Below are 13853 nucleotides of genomic sequence, written 5' to 3' on the forward strand. Positions count from 1 at the left end.
TTAATTCAGCCTCAGTCATCCTCCTCCTCCTCTGGGACTGGCTGACAATCACACTAGTATGGTCCATCCGACTCGTTGACATCCATACTCGAGTTTAGATCGTTTATATATTTTTATCTGATCTGCTTGATATCGAAATGAGCCTTCAGGAGGGAGGCGAGCACGGCAGCTCCGGATGGTACGAGTGGTCCAAACATCAAGGATATTTATGCCCCACTTCCCCATTTGTCTCTTTCCCTACCCGATCTGGTAGCTTTTAGGTGTTGGATAGGGCCAGCATGACCTCTTTCATCATCCTTTTCCAATCCACACTTACACAAATACCAATCTGGTTGGTTGAAGCTTTAGAACAGGCATGGTGGAAGCTTGGCGGTCAAGGCAGCTCTTACTACGGTAGGAGGCATATTAAATTAACCCTCTCCACTAGTAAAATTGTTATTTACAACCTTCATACAGATACCCTTACTGCGCTTGTACAAATTCCATACCACCCTAGGGGGTCATTTACCGTGTTCGACACGTTAAGCTTTCTCAATTGATTTTATCTTATTCTACAACTATACCAATCAATTATTGCCAGCAAGATGCCAGGTGGTTATGGATGCCAATGGGATGCACGCTCAATGTAAGATAGATGGTAGATTGTCCTAGTCGAGCGATTTGTGGCGTTCTATCTTGGCGTTACAAGCTGTTACTAGAGCGGGGGTTACATTTAATATGCCTCCTACCGTAGTAGATACTCCATACAGTAGTTAGTAGATATGCTGCATGACGTCGGGACCGAGTAGCTTGCCAAATAACAGGGAACATCTTCGACGACCCCGACAGCTTGTCATTCCAACCATCTGCGTAGTATTTCCTGGCCATAGCTACCTTTTCTTTTTGCAACCAGTCCTATCTTCGTGATATCTACTGTTGGGATACTCCTAATATCTAATATTACCATGCAAGCACTTAAGAAAATTTTGTAAGTCCCCAGTAGGGCGACTCCAATTGGTTTTCACTGTGCTCATTTGTACATGACAGTTCTCCTGGACACGATGTCGATGACGAACTCATGTACGGCGATGGCACCAAGAAAGCAGCCGTTGAGAAACCGAGCACCACTGTCGATAACGAACCTCACCCGCCCGAGTCTCGCACAGAGGGCGCCGCTACACAGCCTTCAGGTACAGCGACATCTGATCTGGAGCCACCAGCTCGACCTCAAGCTCAAGAAGGCATCAGTACTGCCAGCATCAAATCTGGAGTGGTAGGACATCCGGAGGAGTCAAGATTGATGTCGGAGACCACTGATCAGCCCAGCGGCGCAGCTTTCACACAAGACTCCAGCTCCTATCCTTCAGGTGCGCAGTCGACAGACTTCACTACCAGATCCAATCCTCAAACAGACCCACGCTTGACTCAATCAAGAGGCGCAGAGCAAGTTTCTGCAGGCAAGACTAGTGCCTTCAGTTCGAACCCAATTCACAAAAGCGACAATACTTCCCGTCACGTTGACCGAGAATCTAAGAATCCCACTCCACATCGACAACCAGAGCAGTCCAAAAATCCAATTAGAGGAGCTGGCGATGAAGGTGAATCCACACGAGCCCTTGGCAGTTACTCCCAACCTGAACGTGAAGGGAACACCTATGCTTCAGAACGAGGTTTCATAGGAGCAGGTGGCACGACTACAGGCAGAGGGAACGAACCTGCTTCTAGAGAGAGCGTGCCTGCACAGTATCCAAAAGCGGACCCCAACAACCCATATTCGTCCTCCCGTCTAGATCCGCGGGTCGATCCTCACGCAAAACCTTCGACTTCCATTGTGTCGAGCAACGATACTATGAACCGTCCCAGCGAGTATGGATCCGGCTCAGATAATCAAGGTTTAAGCGGTACCAAAACCACAGCTGAGCCCCTCGACAGAGCCAAAGGTTACTCGCAAATTCCTCATGGTCCTAAAGGCACTACTGAGCGCTTTGATGGTCCCAAGGGGACTTCAGAACCTCTGCAAAGCTCTACAGGCACTTCCGAACCAAAGCAAGATTTGGAAGGGTCATCCTGGCCACTCAAAGAACCAGACCAACCTCATAGCAGGGTTGAGGTTATGCCAGGTGCTTTTGATTCCGAAGCCTTTGTTACAGAGATCAGCCGTGATCCAGTTCCAGAGGATAAAACTTCTTATTACGACTTCGGAAGCTCTATTGCTGGAGGTGGCACAACAGAGGCTACACAAGGTCCCAAAGGTACTGCCGAGCCTTTGATAGAGGAAACTAAATATCTGTCCGGCACTGGCGGGGTACCAAGTGCGTCTACACCCGGAGTCTCTGGAGGGGAAACCACAACTTTTGATTCGCCATCCCAAACTGCCACTGCATCGTACGGTATTGCCAGCTCTCCATTTGCTACCGACCCAATGGAGTCCATGCAAGGTCCTAAAGGTACTGCTGAACCATTGGGCAGCTCCAGAGACTCCTCTTGGCCTCTGAGAGAACAAGGAACAGATCAATATCAAACCTCTGCGGGCGTCCCGCCGGGAACTTCAGGGCTCAGCGGTTACAGTACCGGGAATAGGAGTGATCACCCTGCACAAGGGGCTGAAACTTCGTCCTACGGTGTTGGTAGTTCTCAAGGTGTTGGCAGTGTATCTGAACGCAGCCAGCCTACAAACTCGGGCCTTGACACTTTGGACACCAATAATGCTATTGATGAGGGTCATAAGGGCCGGAATGCAGGCATCCTTGGTGCCACTGCTGGTGCTCTTGGTCTAGGAGCATATGCAGCCAAGAAGCATGGTGAAGACATGCCCGATCGTCCATCGGCTGGAACTAGGCGAGAGTCGATCCCTACCACCGCCTATCCTCCAAGCACTAGTCTAGATGACAAACAATACCCTGAGGCACGTGTGGAAGGATATGGAGCTACTCCAAGTTGGGGACAAGATACTAATGAAGCACCATACACGGGTGGCGCTTCTCAAGCCTTCACTAGAACTGGCACTGCTACAACACAACCCATGGTAGGCGCTATCGGCACGAGTGGTGCTCCAACAGCCATGTCGAATTATGCTGTAGGAAACAAACAGGAAGAAAGTCATATGGGAAGAAACGTGGCCCTTGGAGGCGCAGCAGCTGTAGGAGCTAGTGCACTTGGTGCTCATGAATATTCTAGGCGTCAAGCAGAGAAGCCCGCAACAGCAGCATCTGACTATATTCCAAAACATGAACCAGAACAAGGCCAATATGGTACAGACAGGCTTGAAGAGCGCCAATATGGCAGAGACGCAGCTGTTGATGGCATTGCTGCGCCAAGTAGTACGCACGGTTATCCGCAACAGCAATTCGAGAAGCCATCGGCAGCCTCGTCGGACTACGCTTCAAGAGACAAGCCAGACGAGCGTCACTATGGTAGAGACGCAGCCATTATTGGTGGTGGTGGTGGTGCTCTTGCTGCGGGAGTAGGGGCAGTCAATGCTCATGAATATTCGCAACACCGAAGCGAGAAGCCATCAACGGTTGCATCAGAATATACTGCAAGAAACCCCCCGGAAGAGCGCTACCATGGTGGAGACGCAGTCATCGGTAGCGCCGCTGCAGCAGGACCTGGGATAGCTGGTACTCCTGAACATTCCAGGCATCAGGCAGAGAAATCATCGACTGCCACACCAGGTTCTACTACAGGAGAGAAACCGCAAGAGAGTCATCTAGGCAGAAATGCAGCCATTGGTGGCGTTGCTGCTGCAGGGGCCGGTGCCGTAGGTGCACATGAATATTCTCAACACGAAGCCGAGATAGAAGCGCAGCAACGAGTCGAGGCTGAGAAAGCTCATCAAAAGGCAATGGAGGCATCCAGGAAAGCGGCAGAGAAAGAGCAAAAAGATCACGACAAAGCTTTAGCCAAGGAGGAAAAAGAGCATGAGAAAGCTCTACAGAAAGAGGAGAAAAAGGCTGAAAAAGAGCACGAGAAGGCTGTACATCGGGAGGAAAAGAAAGCGGAGAAAGAACATGAGAAGCTGGTGAAGAAAGAGGAGAAGGAGCATGAAAAAGCTCTCAAAAAGGAGGAGAAGGAACACCAAAAGGAACATGAGGCTGCCATCAAGCTGGAGGAGAAGAAACAAAAAGAGCACGAGAAAGAGCTTGCAAGGCAACAGAAGGAAGCCGAAAAGCAGAGAGATTCTGACGAGAAAGAGAAGAAGCATGGTGGCTTGCTTGGTCTGTTTCGTCGCCGGAAAGATTCCAAAGGGAACGATGTTGAAGATGAGGACGACCATACTGCTGTCAAGACTAGCACCAGTGCCACTGACGAGGACAGCCACGAACATGGGAAGCGCCATATATTTGGGCTGCCGCACCACGAGGTCAAGCACAAGCTACACAAAGATCCTCCACCTGGCCTGTACAGCGGTGATTCAACTACTCCTGCTTACGCCGATTATGCAGTCAAAGAAAACAATCATCCCGGTGCACAGACCGTTACGGGTGGATACACTGCGCCAGATCCAGAGCATGACAGAAACAGATACTCTGAAACAGCCGGACCAGGTTCTGGTAACGGTGCTTCTGGCACAAATATTTGACCTGACCGATCCCGCGGCACTGGTACCACGGCCCTGTCTCAAGGCGATCGAGAAACACCCACTGGCAATGTTGCCTATCAAGCCATGGGCGGCACAAACCCCCCATCATCCGCAGAGGCTGGTCGAAGCATACCTCTTCGGGACAACGTGGATCCTATGACAAGGTAGGGACCCGGCGAAGGTCGTCGTGGTTCAACTGGTGTGAAATATGGAGATCTGCCTGAAGGATATGTTTCACAGGTGACAGGTGGTACTGGGACCACGCGGCTTGCTGGGGAGAAGCAGTCTGGATTGTGAGGGCATGGTAATCGGTCGCTGGGCACGGTTGTGAATACAGGAAGAGGTGTGCGATAGCGTGGCTACGAACGGCGCTTGAGTGAGTGCTCATTTTCTTCATAAGACTACTCCAATCAAAATCTACTCCTCAAGATGACTGCAGATGAGATTGTAGTTGAGACGGACATGCTTCCTATTTGTTGTATACTTGCAATTAAGAACAAGAAAGACTCTCACTGCTCTAGAAAAAGGTGCAAGCCACTGAATATTTTGGTATATATTTTATTATTCCGCACCTTATTTTCGTCGTCCCACACCCAAATCTTAGTGGATAAGGCGGCGGGTTTGGAAAACCGGCCTTAAATCTCAGATGAGCTAGCCAAGTTTTCATGGCAGTTGTTTCTCCCCTTCCAGCAGCTGCCTAACCTTCGGGCGGTGGTGAGTGGAGTGCAGCTGTGAACTTTTTGTGTTTTTTACTAGCTAGCTCTACTAACTAAAGGGAGAGGGTTCGAATCCGGGTTTGTTCCTGGGCTTTTTTGGGGGTTTATTTTGCTGTTCTTCTTGCGCTGGTCCATAGTACAAGTAAGCACGAGTGGCTTTTATAGCTCATGGTTTCATGCGAGTACATCAAAGATGGCTGGTAGCCAGTATTCACCTGTTGTCTTGGATCATGTTTTCTCTCCCTGTCTCCGTTCCATACTCGATCGGGACATGCACTCTTCGTCCTTCACGTTTACAATATCCGAGTGCTGAAATGACCTTGCACATCACGAGCACGACCCTTCGACCATCAACGAACTGTACCTCAGGTGGCTCTACACTAGGGCATACCCTTCGCAGCACCTGTACTGTACTTCCCTCTTCATCCTCCGTTGGGGTTCTCCTCCTCTTTCTCCTCAGCTTATCCTGTCTAGCCCTTCGCAGCAGCTCAGCCTCTCTCACTCTCTGGCTCTGTCAATCCACACCCCTATCCTCACCCCTAATCCTCCACCAACGACCTCCCATAACTGAAAACCAAACCGACCTCCCCCCCCCTTCCCGTCCCTCCTTCCAAAGGGCCTTGAGATACAGATACAGACACAACAGCCAATTTACGTCGTTACCTGACGCGAAAAAAAGGGGAAAGACAAATAGACAGAAAGACGGAGAAGAGAAACCCTCGAGGCCCGAAATCCCAGGTCTTCCCCCCCTCCCCGTCTTCGTCCTCATCCTCACAATCCCACTCTCGGTATATATAGGCTTTTGTTCCTTCTGTGAAGGAAGGAGGTAAACTCTGTCCCTTGTTCGCTCTCCGATCAAAAACCTCGCAATTCTGATGGCTTTCGAGGAGAGGCAAAGGCTAACCCGGGAGATATCAGATGTCAGATGTCAGATCGGGTCTAGGGACGAGAACTTCATGGAGGGGGGGGCGTGGCGTAGCGGGCTCCTGTGCTGCGGGTTTGTGGAATAGGAGAGGGAAAGAAGGGGAGGGATGGGTACGGGGCGGGGCGGGTGAGACGTGAAATTGTAAAAGGAGAGGAGAGGGTGGGAGAGTGCTGGAATTTGGCACCGAGATGCTGGGTACAGATCTAATCGCAGCTGAAATGGTGAGGGTGGGAGACGGGTAGGAGAGGGCATGACTACGAGTGGTGCAAAGAGCCCCGATTGCTTTGGCGTCTTCGATCTCTACGCCAGGGAAAAAGGATGCTGGCTTGCGACTTAGGGGTCGCGGTGAGCAGCAGCTTCACGCTTTCCCCTCCCACCCTCGCTTTCATCGCTTATATTGTGTTTGGGTCGCGACGGTGATGAGAGAGGGTCTCGAAAAGTCAGGAAACTATAGGTATAGCTGTATGGCCTTAGTTGGTTCCCGACGAGGTGAGTCTCGATCTCGATATCTCAATATCTATCCTGTGTTCGAAGTTAGAGGAGGAGGAGGAAGAAACGGTGGGAAAACAATGAAAGAGGATCAGCGAGAGCTGAGCTGGTGCTGGGGCTGGTGCTGGTCACAACTTCAACTTCCAACTTCAACTTTTCCTAACGACTTCATATTTGGCGGACGTAAGGCACGGTAAGCCAAGATGAGGCTGGAATAGGCAAAGGCCATCTAGGGAATGGAATGGAATGGAATAGATGATGAAGGAGCAAGATAGATTCACAGGCTGGTCGGTCATGCTTAGGCTTGGGGCTCAGCTCAGCTGGGAGCTTTCTCGACAAGTTGGGTTGGGTTAATCGCCGACGATTTCTCTCGATTTCTATGTAGAGGTATATGACCGCTTTATCCATCTTCTCTTCGTTCTGGAACTGTGCCTACCCTACCTGCCTTCATTTCTGGTGGGACGCGACTGTGGACGGCTCGCTTGAAGTTGGGGGTTGGATCGTTCACAGTATCTCTTATGACTGAAGCAGATAGGCGAATCGATAGATGGATAGATGGATAGATGGATAGATGGATAGATGGATAGATGGATAGATGGATAGATGGATAGATGGATAGATGGATAGATGGATAGGGATAGATAGATGGATAGATGGATAGATGGATAGATGGATAGATGGATAGATGGATAGATGGATAGATGGATACCGCAACATGACAGCCAGATAGCTAGCCAGCTGGTCTGGAACATCAACAGCTCCCTGCGTCAGAGTCCTTTGGAGACCGGTCATGACAGATGGAGATCCGGGACGAATAGACCGGATACACGGCACTGCTGGCTGTGACTTTGCACTTCAGAGAACGGTGGTATAGTATGAGCGAGGATATCTTCCTACTTCTTCGATGCTGCTCAGGATGAATGTGGTTTTTGGTTTGAGTGATGGATCAGGAGGCCTCATTGTTGTCATGAAGAAATGGAGGGGCTCGGTAGAAATTTTGGTTTGCTGCTGGTTAATGAGGGATCAGAGAATGGAGAGACGTGGGTGGAGCAATAGAATTGGGTGACTGGGCTGTAGTGATGCTGAGCGATAAATATGGTTTGGGATTAAGTTGTCGCTTCACAGAAAATGTACATCGTATGGGCTCAAGGGGAGTCCGGCCCGCGGTTCGAAACCCGAACCAGGAGGTGTAGCGTATGCAGATGCTATCACCGTTGGATGGACGGGGCAAGAAGAGGAGAAGATGAGAGGTCAGAAGCGGTGTGGCATGGTACTGGTATTTCATTGAAATTTTCCCTTTGCTTCTTCCTCTATATAGTCTAAATCCTAGGAGTTCTGTATAGTCAGAAACGTGTCGAGTATTTCGGAAACAGCTGCTGTCGCAGTATAGGGTGGACTGGTTATAGGTTTATAGACTCCACAGTGATTCTTCGTTTCTTTCCCCTCGTGAGCGCACTGCCTGTCAGCCGACCAGATGATTGACCAGAAGATTAAGCCGTCAGTTAAGTTGCGGGACTGTGAAGTGAAGAACTGAAGAGGACAGACCGTTTCTTTTTCGGAGGGCTCTGTTATTTTATGCCTGTTCGGGGTTTTTTGGGTGACGTGTATGATCGCGAAACGTAAGTATGGTCTGAGAGCTCGGAGCTGAGGAATAGGGAGGCTTGCAGTGAAGGAGTACCGTCAATCGCAAGTTTCCCTTGTCCATGTAGTTTGGGGGTTCCTTAAGGCGTGTCCCAAACCATTGGAGATGCTGGGCTCAGGTCTATATGGAGTAAGAGGAGAGGAATCCAGCGATAGAAGGCCATAAAGGAAAAGGATTTTCAAAATGGGAGAGGCACAGATGTAGAAACAATATAGAGAAAGAATTAAGAAAAATAACATAAAGGCCGTTGGAATCGAAAATCCCAAGTATCTAAAGCTTAGTCAGGAGTATAGGACAGGCTGGATGATAGGCACAATAGGTACTTGCACAGAGGCTCCCTCTGAGGGTCAATCAGCGCCTTGAAGAAGTGCTTTACTGTCTGTAGAGGCAGAGACGGTAGCAACAGCCAAACTATCGGACCGAATCTACAGCCACGAGAGTTTGGAGACTTGCATTTACAGATGTGGGCAGATTAACGACGCCGAAACTCTATATGACACGGTATTGCGACGGATATCAATCGAACCGAATCGGACAAACAGTATGGACAGAATCGCAATAGAGCCATCCAGCCTCTGGTTCGCTGGAATCAGGGTTCATATCTGTGTAGACGTCGATCATCGCGATCGAGGATTGGATCGCCGATATTTTCTGCCAAACTGCTGCTAGCATCGACATGATAGTACTGCGCGGGGACCAGGAGGTGAGGTGAGGTTTGATAGAGACGAGCTGCCAAGCGCAAGTCTAGCCAATCATCTTGGCAAAATCCCGTGCGAAGTCAATTTCCGGCAACAGCGGACCAGTTACTTGACCAATTAGTTATCCAATATTAAATTTCCATACGAAGGCGAACACTTGTGGCTGGCAGTATCATAAATATTGGCAATGCCGCTTGACTGCGTCGAGGTGACAGATTCCAGAAGTGTCAAAGACAGATTTCATGCCTCAGGTTACATCCTTCTGTCCGCTTAATGTACGCTTATAGCAGCTAATTAGTCCTTCCGATCCCCGTATTTTGGAGGATGCCTGACCACTTACTGTACGCTTGAGCATGATTTGTCGCTTTTTGCCCGCTTGCACTGTTCCAGACAGGCCAGTGATGGTATGCTTGCAGCAGGCGGCATTGGTTCTGGCCGCGACTGGTTTCGCCCTGTGTTGATTAGCCAGATTTGAGTTTGGCTCGTAATTGTTATGCCGCTCCGGCAGCATCGGCCGCTTATTGCAGGGTTGGCCGCTTTTGGCACGCTTGAGCATAAGTATGCAGCCGGTTATTGTATGCTTGAGAATCTTGCGACCGGTTACTGTACGCTTGGACCCGGTTGCCCCCACTTCGTGTGCGCTTCAGTATGGTTCGTCAGTTATTGCAAGCTTTGAGAAGTAGCTCAAGCGCTTCTTGCACATTGGACAAGACCCATGAACTCCTTACGCACTTGAGCATGCCTTCTCACGATTGAGTGTTTGATCACTTGCTGTAACTTTGAACATGGTTTTGACTTCCTTCAATGCTCGTGCATGCTCAGCCGCTTTTTGCATGCTTGACCATGCATTGTACCTTTAAGCGCTTGACCACTTCTTGGACGCTTGGGATAGATCGCTTCTTGTACGCTCGAGGAGGTTTGGCTCCTTTTTATACTTTGCCTCAATGCATTGCGATTTCTCTCTTTTCTCAGTCTTATCCGAGGTCACCTGTACCGATCACCGATGCAAGAAATATTCTGTAGAGTGACTGTGTGACCTTTTCTCTACGGAATCTTAGTCACTTCTCATCCACTGAAATACGCTTTCAGGAGGCCTAAGGGTCTAACGCAATGTTCGCAAGGATTCCTGTATCATCCCCTGGCGACGTCCATATCGCGAGCTCGCCCGTACAACTCCACTTGATCGAAACACGGCAGGTTTCATCATCACCCTCGGTCATTTGATTGAAGCAAGCAAAGCAATTGGAAGAAGATCGGTATAATGTAAGCGGCAAAAGAGATATGGCAGGTGTCAGATCTGCAAACGGCGCACTCGCGATATGACATATGTGGGGCTCCGTTGTCACACTCGAGTTCGCGGGCCCCAACCATGTGCTTTACGTGGATGTGGTTAGTCTCGCTTAACCGGGCAAGAGGGAGCAGGAGCATCAGCGCTGTCAGCACTCGGCTCGGCCTTATTCACGTGGAAATTATTCTCCGGAATCTGCGCTGCGGCCAGCGGAAAAAGTGGTGAAAGATGGAGAGAGTGGGCTGGCGGGAGCACCGTGTTTTGTTCAATGCTCGCTTATGTGCTTTGATAGGGTCAGACCGAACAGTGGAGCCTGGGTATTGATAGTTGTTGCTAAGTGGTGGACAGATTTGGGAGTTGGACCAGGATTTCAATCCACTGGCTTAGTGTGATTGAAGAGTCTCATTCAATGGAGATTCATTTTTAAGGCAGGCAGGCATGGCTTGAATAGTTGCATTTCTCGATACGAATTTGCAGCAGTGCTTTCTGTTAACCGCGCCAGTTTATCAGGGTGATTGGCTGCATGGAAACGGCCCTCTCGACTCTTGGAGGAGCAATTGAGCAGTTTGCTCATACCGTCATGTCGGATGCTGACGCAAAAGCCGTGTTACTTCACTTGCGCTGTCAATTGATAACCCAATTCAATGGATCAATTCTTCTGGATTGTCCCTAGAGTTGACTCGACTCAGCGTATAGCGTAACATAGGATGTGCAAGAGAGCTTTGCGCTTGTTGCGCTTGAAAGAATCGTCGGCGTTAATTTGCGAGTCAGACCGGCTTAATTAGAGGAATGACTGGTCAATCTGACCGTACTGACAGTCTCCCGGATGCAGTCATGGTCAAAAGGTGCGGCGGCGGGATGTTGTCCTTATTGACCCATGTAGGAAGCTGTTGGACCAAAAGAACCGCGGCCCGCAAGGAACCGTAAACTAGTTTACGGCTGACAGAAGTTTTGTTGACGAATGACGAAGAAGTGTTTGATACCATCAGATGATTTGATCGAAGGACTTTGTCCAGGCTCTGAACCTGACGAATGACTCCCGGACTGTTAACCTAACTTGTGAATCAAGATGTCTCCCAACGAATTTATGGCCTTGGGGTGATCCAAAAGCAATCAAAAGGCCAAGCCGATAACGCAGCTGTTTGCGCCCAACGAATCGTCCCTCGTCATGAACAAATCCGAAGAGGAGTGGAATCGCGAGCATGGATAATCCCCATGCGGCTTAGCGTTCACAGTGAAAGCCATACGTAGTACACGCGGAACAAGTGGGTCCCGTTGGCGGAAGAGAGCCTCGCGGAACCTAAATCCTGACGTACGCTATAATAGCTAGCATTCACCTGGCCGGGTGTGAGGTAAGTATCAGAGTTCTGGAGAGGAGCAGTTGGAGTGGTTCTGCAGAAAGAGTCACAAGAGATTCAATTGCCCAGCAGGCTGCACGTATATTGCAGATGGATATGCGGATCAAAGTGCGGTGTTACAACAAGGGCCTTGAGGTCACCAGTACAACTTTAATTCGCCAAAGAAACGTTTTGGAATTGAGCACCCTTCGTTCGCTTAATCTTCCTTGCCTCTGCTAAGAGTACGACCGTGCAGTGTGCATTAGATAGAATCACAAAAGAAATTATCGTCGACGGACGAAGAGTCAAACGACGAAGATGTTGGGGAGATGGAATCTTGAGAGATGGTGGCCAGAGGAGACATCGGGCTTCTGTCCGGAAGTCCCAACAGGTTGACGGTTTGGCGTTCAAGGTATAGCCTCATTATCATGCAATCGCAGCCGCTTTGATAGATAGCCTGTTCTTTCAGAGACAGTACTTCTTCTCTCAATGATCTTGTGAGGTCTTGCAATAATTCTCTCTTCCTTGTTTCTGCCTGGCACCTTTCTGCCAGCGCATCACTCCAGCTTTTGTGTTTCTGGCGGTATTTGGAGGCAGCCACCCGGTTGCGGTGAAGATGTTGTTCTCGTAGTTCAGACGGGCTGCATTGAGCATTATTACGTTTCCAGGTCCGTTGTCGTGCGGAGCCATCTTGCGGATTCTGTGATGTGGTTGGCGAAGGGTGCAGAGGTGGCCGGCCTCGTGGTTGACGGAGCGTCTTTGGGGGGCGATCAATGCAATCTTCCCGTTTTAAGTCGCTCTTGCCTGAATTTGTACTGGCTTGGCTCGTAGTGTCGAAGGATGCCCGCGCCGGCATATTCCAAGCTTGATCCATCCGTTGCGTTACCTAGTGATGAAGAATGAGATCTCGAGTTTTGTTTGCCGATGACCAGCTGTCAGATATAGCATTAAGATTCAGTATATGGTGTTGTGCGAGCGTCAAAGGGCCTGAAGGGAGAAGTGATGACAGATGTTATGGTTGTCTGGAGCAAGAAAATACAAGTGGCGAGCCATTGGGAGAAGGTCCGACTTTATGGGACCTCAGATGCGCAAAAGATGGAATGGAAAGATTTGCATCTGACAGAGGGATAAGATGTGCAGCAGGCTCACGGCAGGCTGCGAACAGATTGACCAGCTACTTGGTGAATGACATGATGGCGGGATCTATAGGCTGGGAGGACTATCCGCCCGACCACTGAGAATGAAACGGCTATTGCTGCCAAGACGCAGGGAAACGAGCCTGGGTGAAATATAAAGCGGAGGGAGGAGCACGATTAGATTAGGTGACGAGGGTCCAGAAGTCGTAGGACAAGTCAAGGAGGCCGTTTGCGCATCTAGCACGGAAACCCTGCGACGGAACCTGATGCCCGGTGCCTGGGGGAGTTGATCAAAGGGAGGGAAGTGAAGGACGGAAATGAATTCGAACTGGAGGCGACGACCGAGCAAGAGTAGTATCGTTGTAAATAAAGAGTGAACGGGTATGGTTTAGGAACAACTAAGCGCGGTAAAGGCAATTGACAATAACAATGAATCGAGATTTAGGATGGAAAAGTCAACAAGTTTGTGTTTGACAGGTTCACTAGGCAAGATAGGCAAAATAGGCACGGCATCAAGCATTGGATATTGTACAACGGTAGTACGGAGTAAAATTCGCTCACAAAAAACGTCACCATATCCCACTTTTTCTTTTCTCCCTTTTTTTATTTTTGTGGGGTGACATCACGAGTGGAAGCTTAACGATTGGGGCTGCAAGCATGACAGGCCATCCTCCCAGCCCGTAGGAGAGCCCAGACGCCCCATCCCTGCCCCTGCATCCCGCCTATCTCAGTAGTGTACAGAGCTAACAATGGTTACATTATAGCTTGACTTGGAGCTTCGTGCTCCTTCAACTAGTGTGGCTCAGACAACTGACAGCAGCATACTACGTATGTGACCCACTGGCCCTCGGGGACTTGGTTTGGGGCAAATTAGTATAGCAGTCTCTTGTCGAAATCCAAGATTGGCTTTTCACAACAGCCACGATAGGAGAAGGGCGCAACAATACGGACCCGCGCCCAGACCCTCACCACTCGACTACTACTAGTAGTATGCATACTGCGTACTCGTCCTTGGTTCGTGGACTTGCAGAAACTGAGAGATAGCAGGAAGCACAGCCAAC

The 13853-nt window shown here is 49.7% G+C and overlaps 1 protein-coding gene across 1 annotated transcript; it reads left to right on the forward strand.

Annotated features, from left to right (window-relative positions):
- Window positions 1–944: 944 nt before the first annotated feature.
- Window positions 945–4561, forward strand: EPUS_02876 (uncharacterized protein; the record flags this gene model as incomplete). Its single annotated transcript, XM_007803635.1, has 2 exons — window positions 945–967; window positions 1027–4561. The coding sequence occupies 2 exons, from the start codon at window positions 945–947 to the stop codon at window positions 4559–4561; spliced, it is 3558 nt and encodes a 1185-aa protein (XP_007801826.1).
- Between the last annotated feature and the right edge of the window lie 9292 nt (window positions 4562–13853).

The sequence above is a fragment of the Endocarpon pusillum genome (genome assembly GCF_000464535.1).
Source record: "Endocarpon pusillum Z07020 unplaced genomic scaffold scaffold2538, whole genome shotgun sequence".
In the NCBI taxonomy this organism is placed as follows: Eukaryota; Fungi; Ascomycota; class Eurotiomycetes; order Verrucariales; family Verrucariaceae; genus Endocarpon; species Endocarpon pusillum.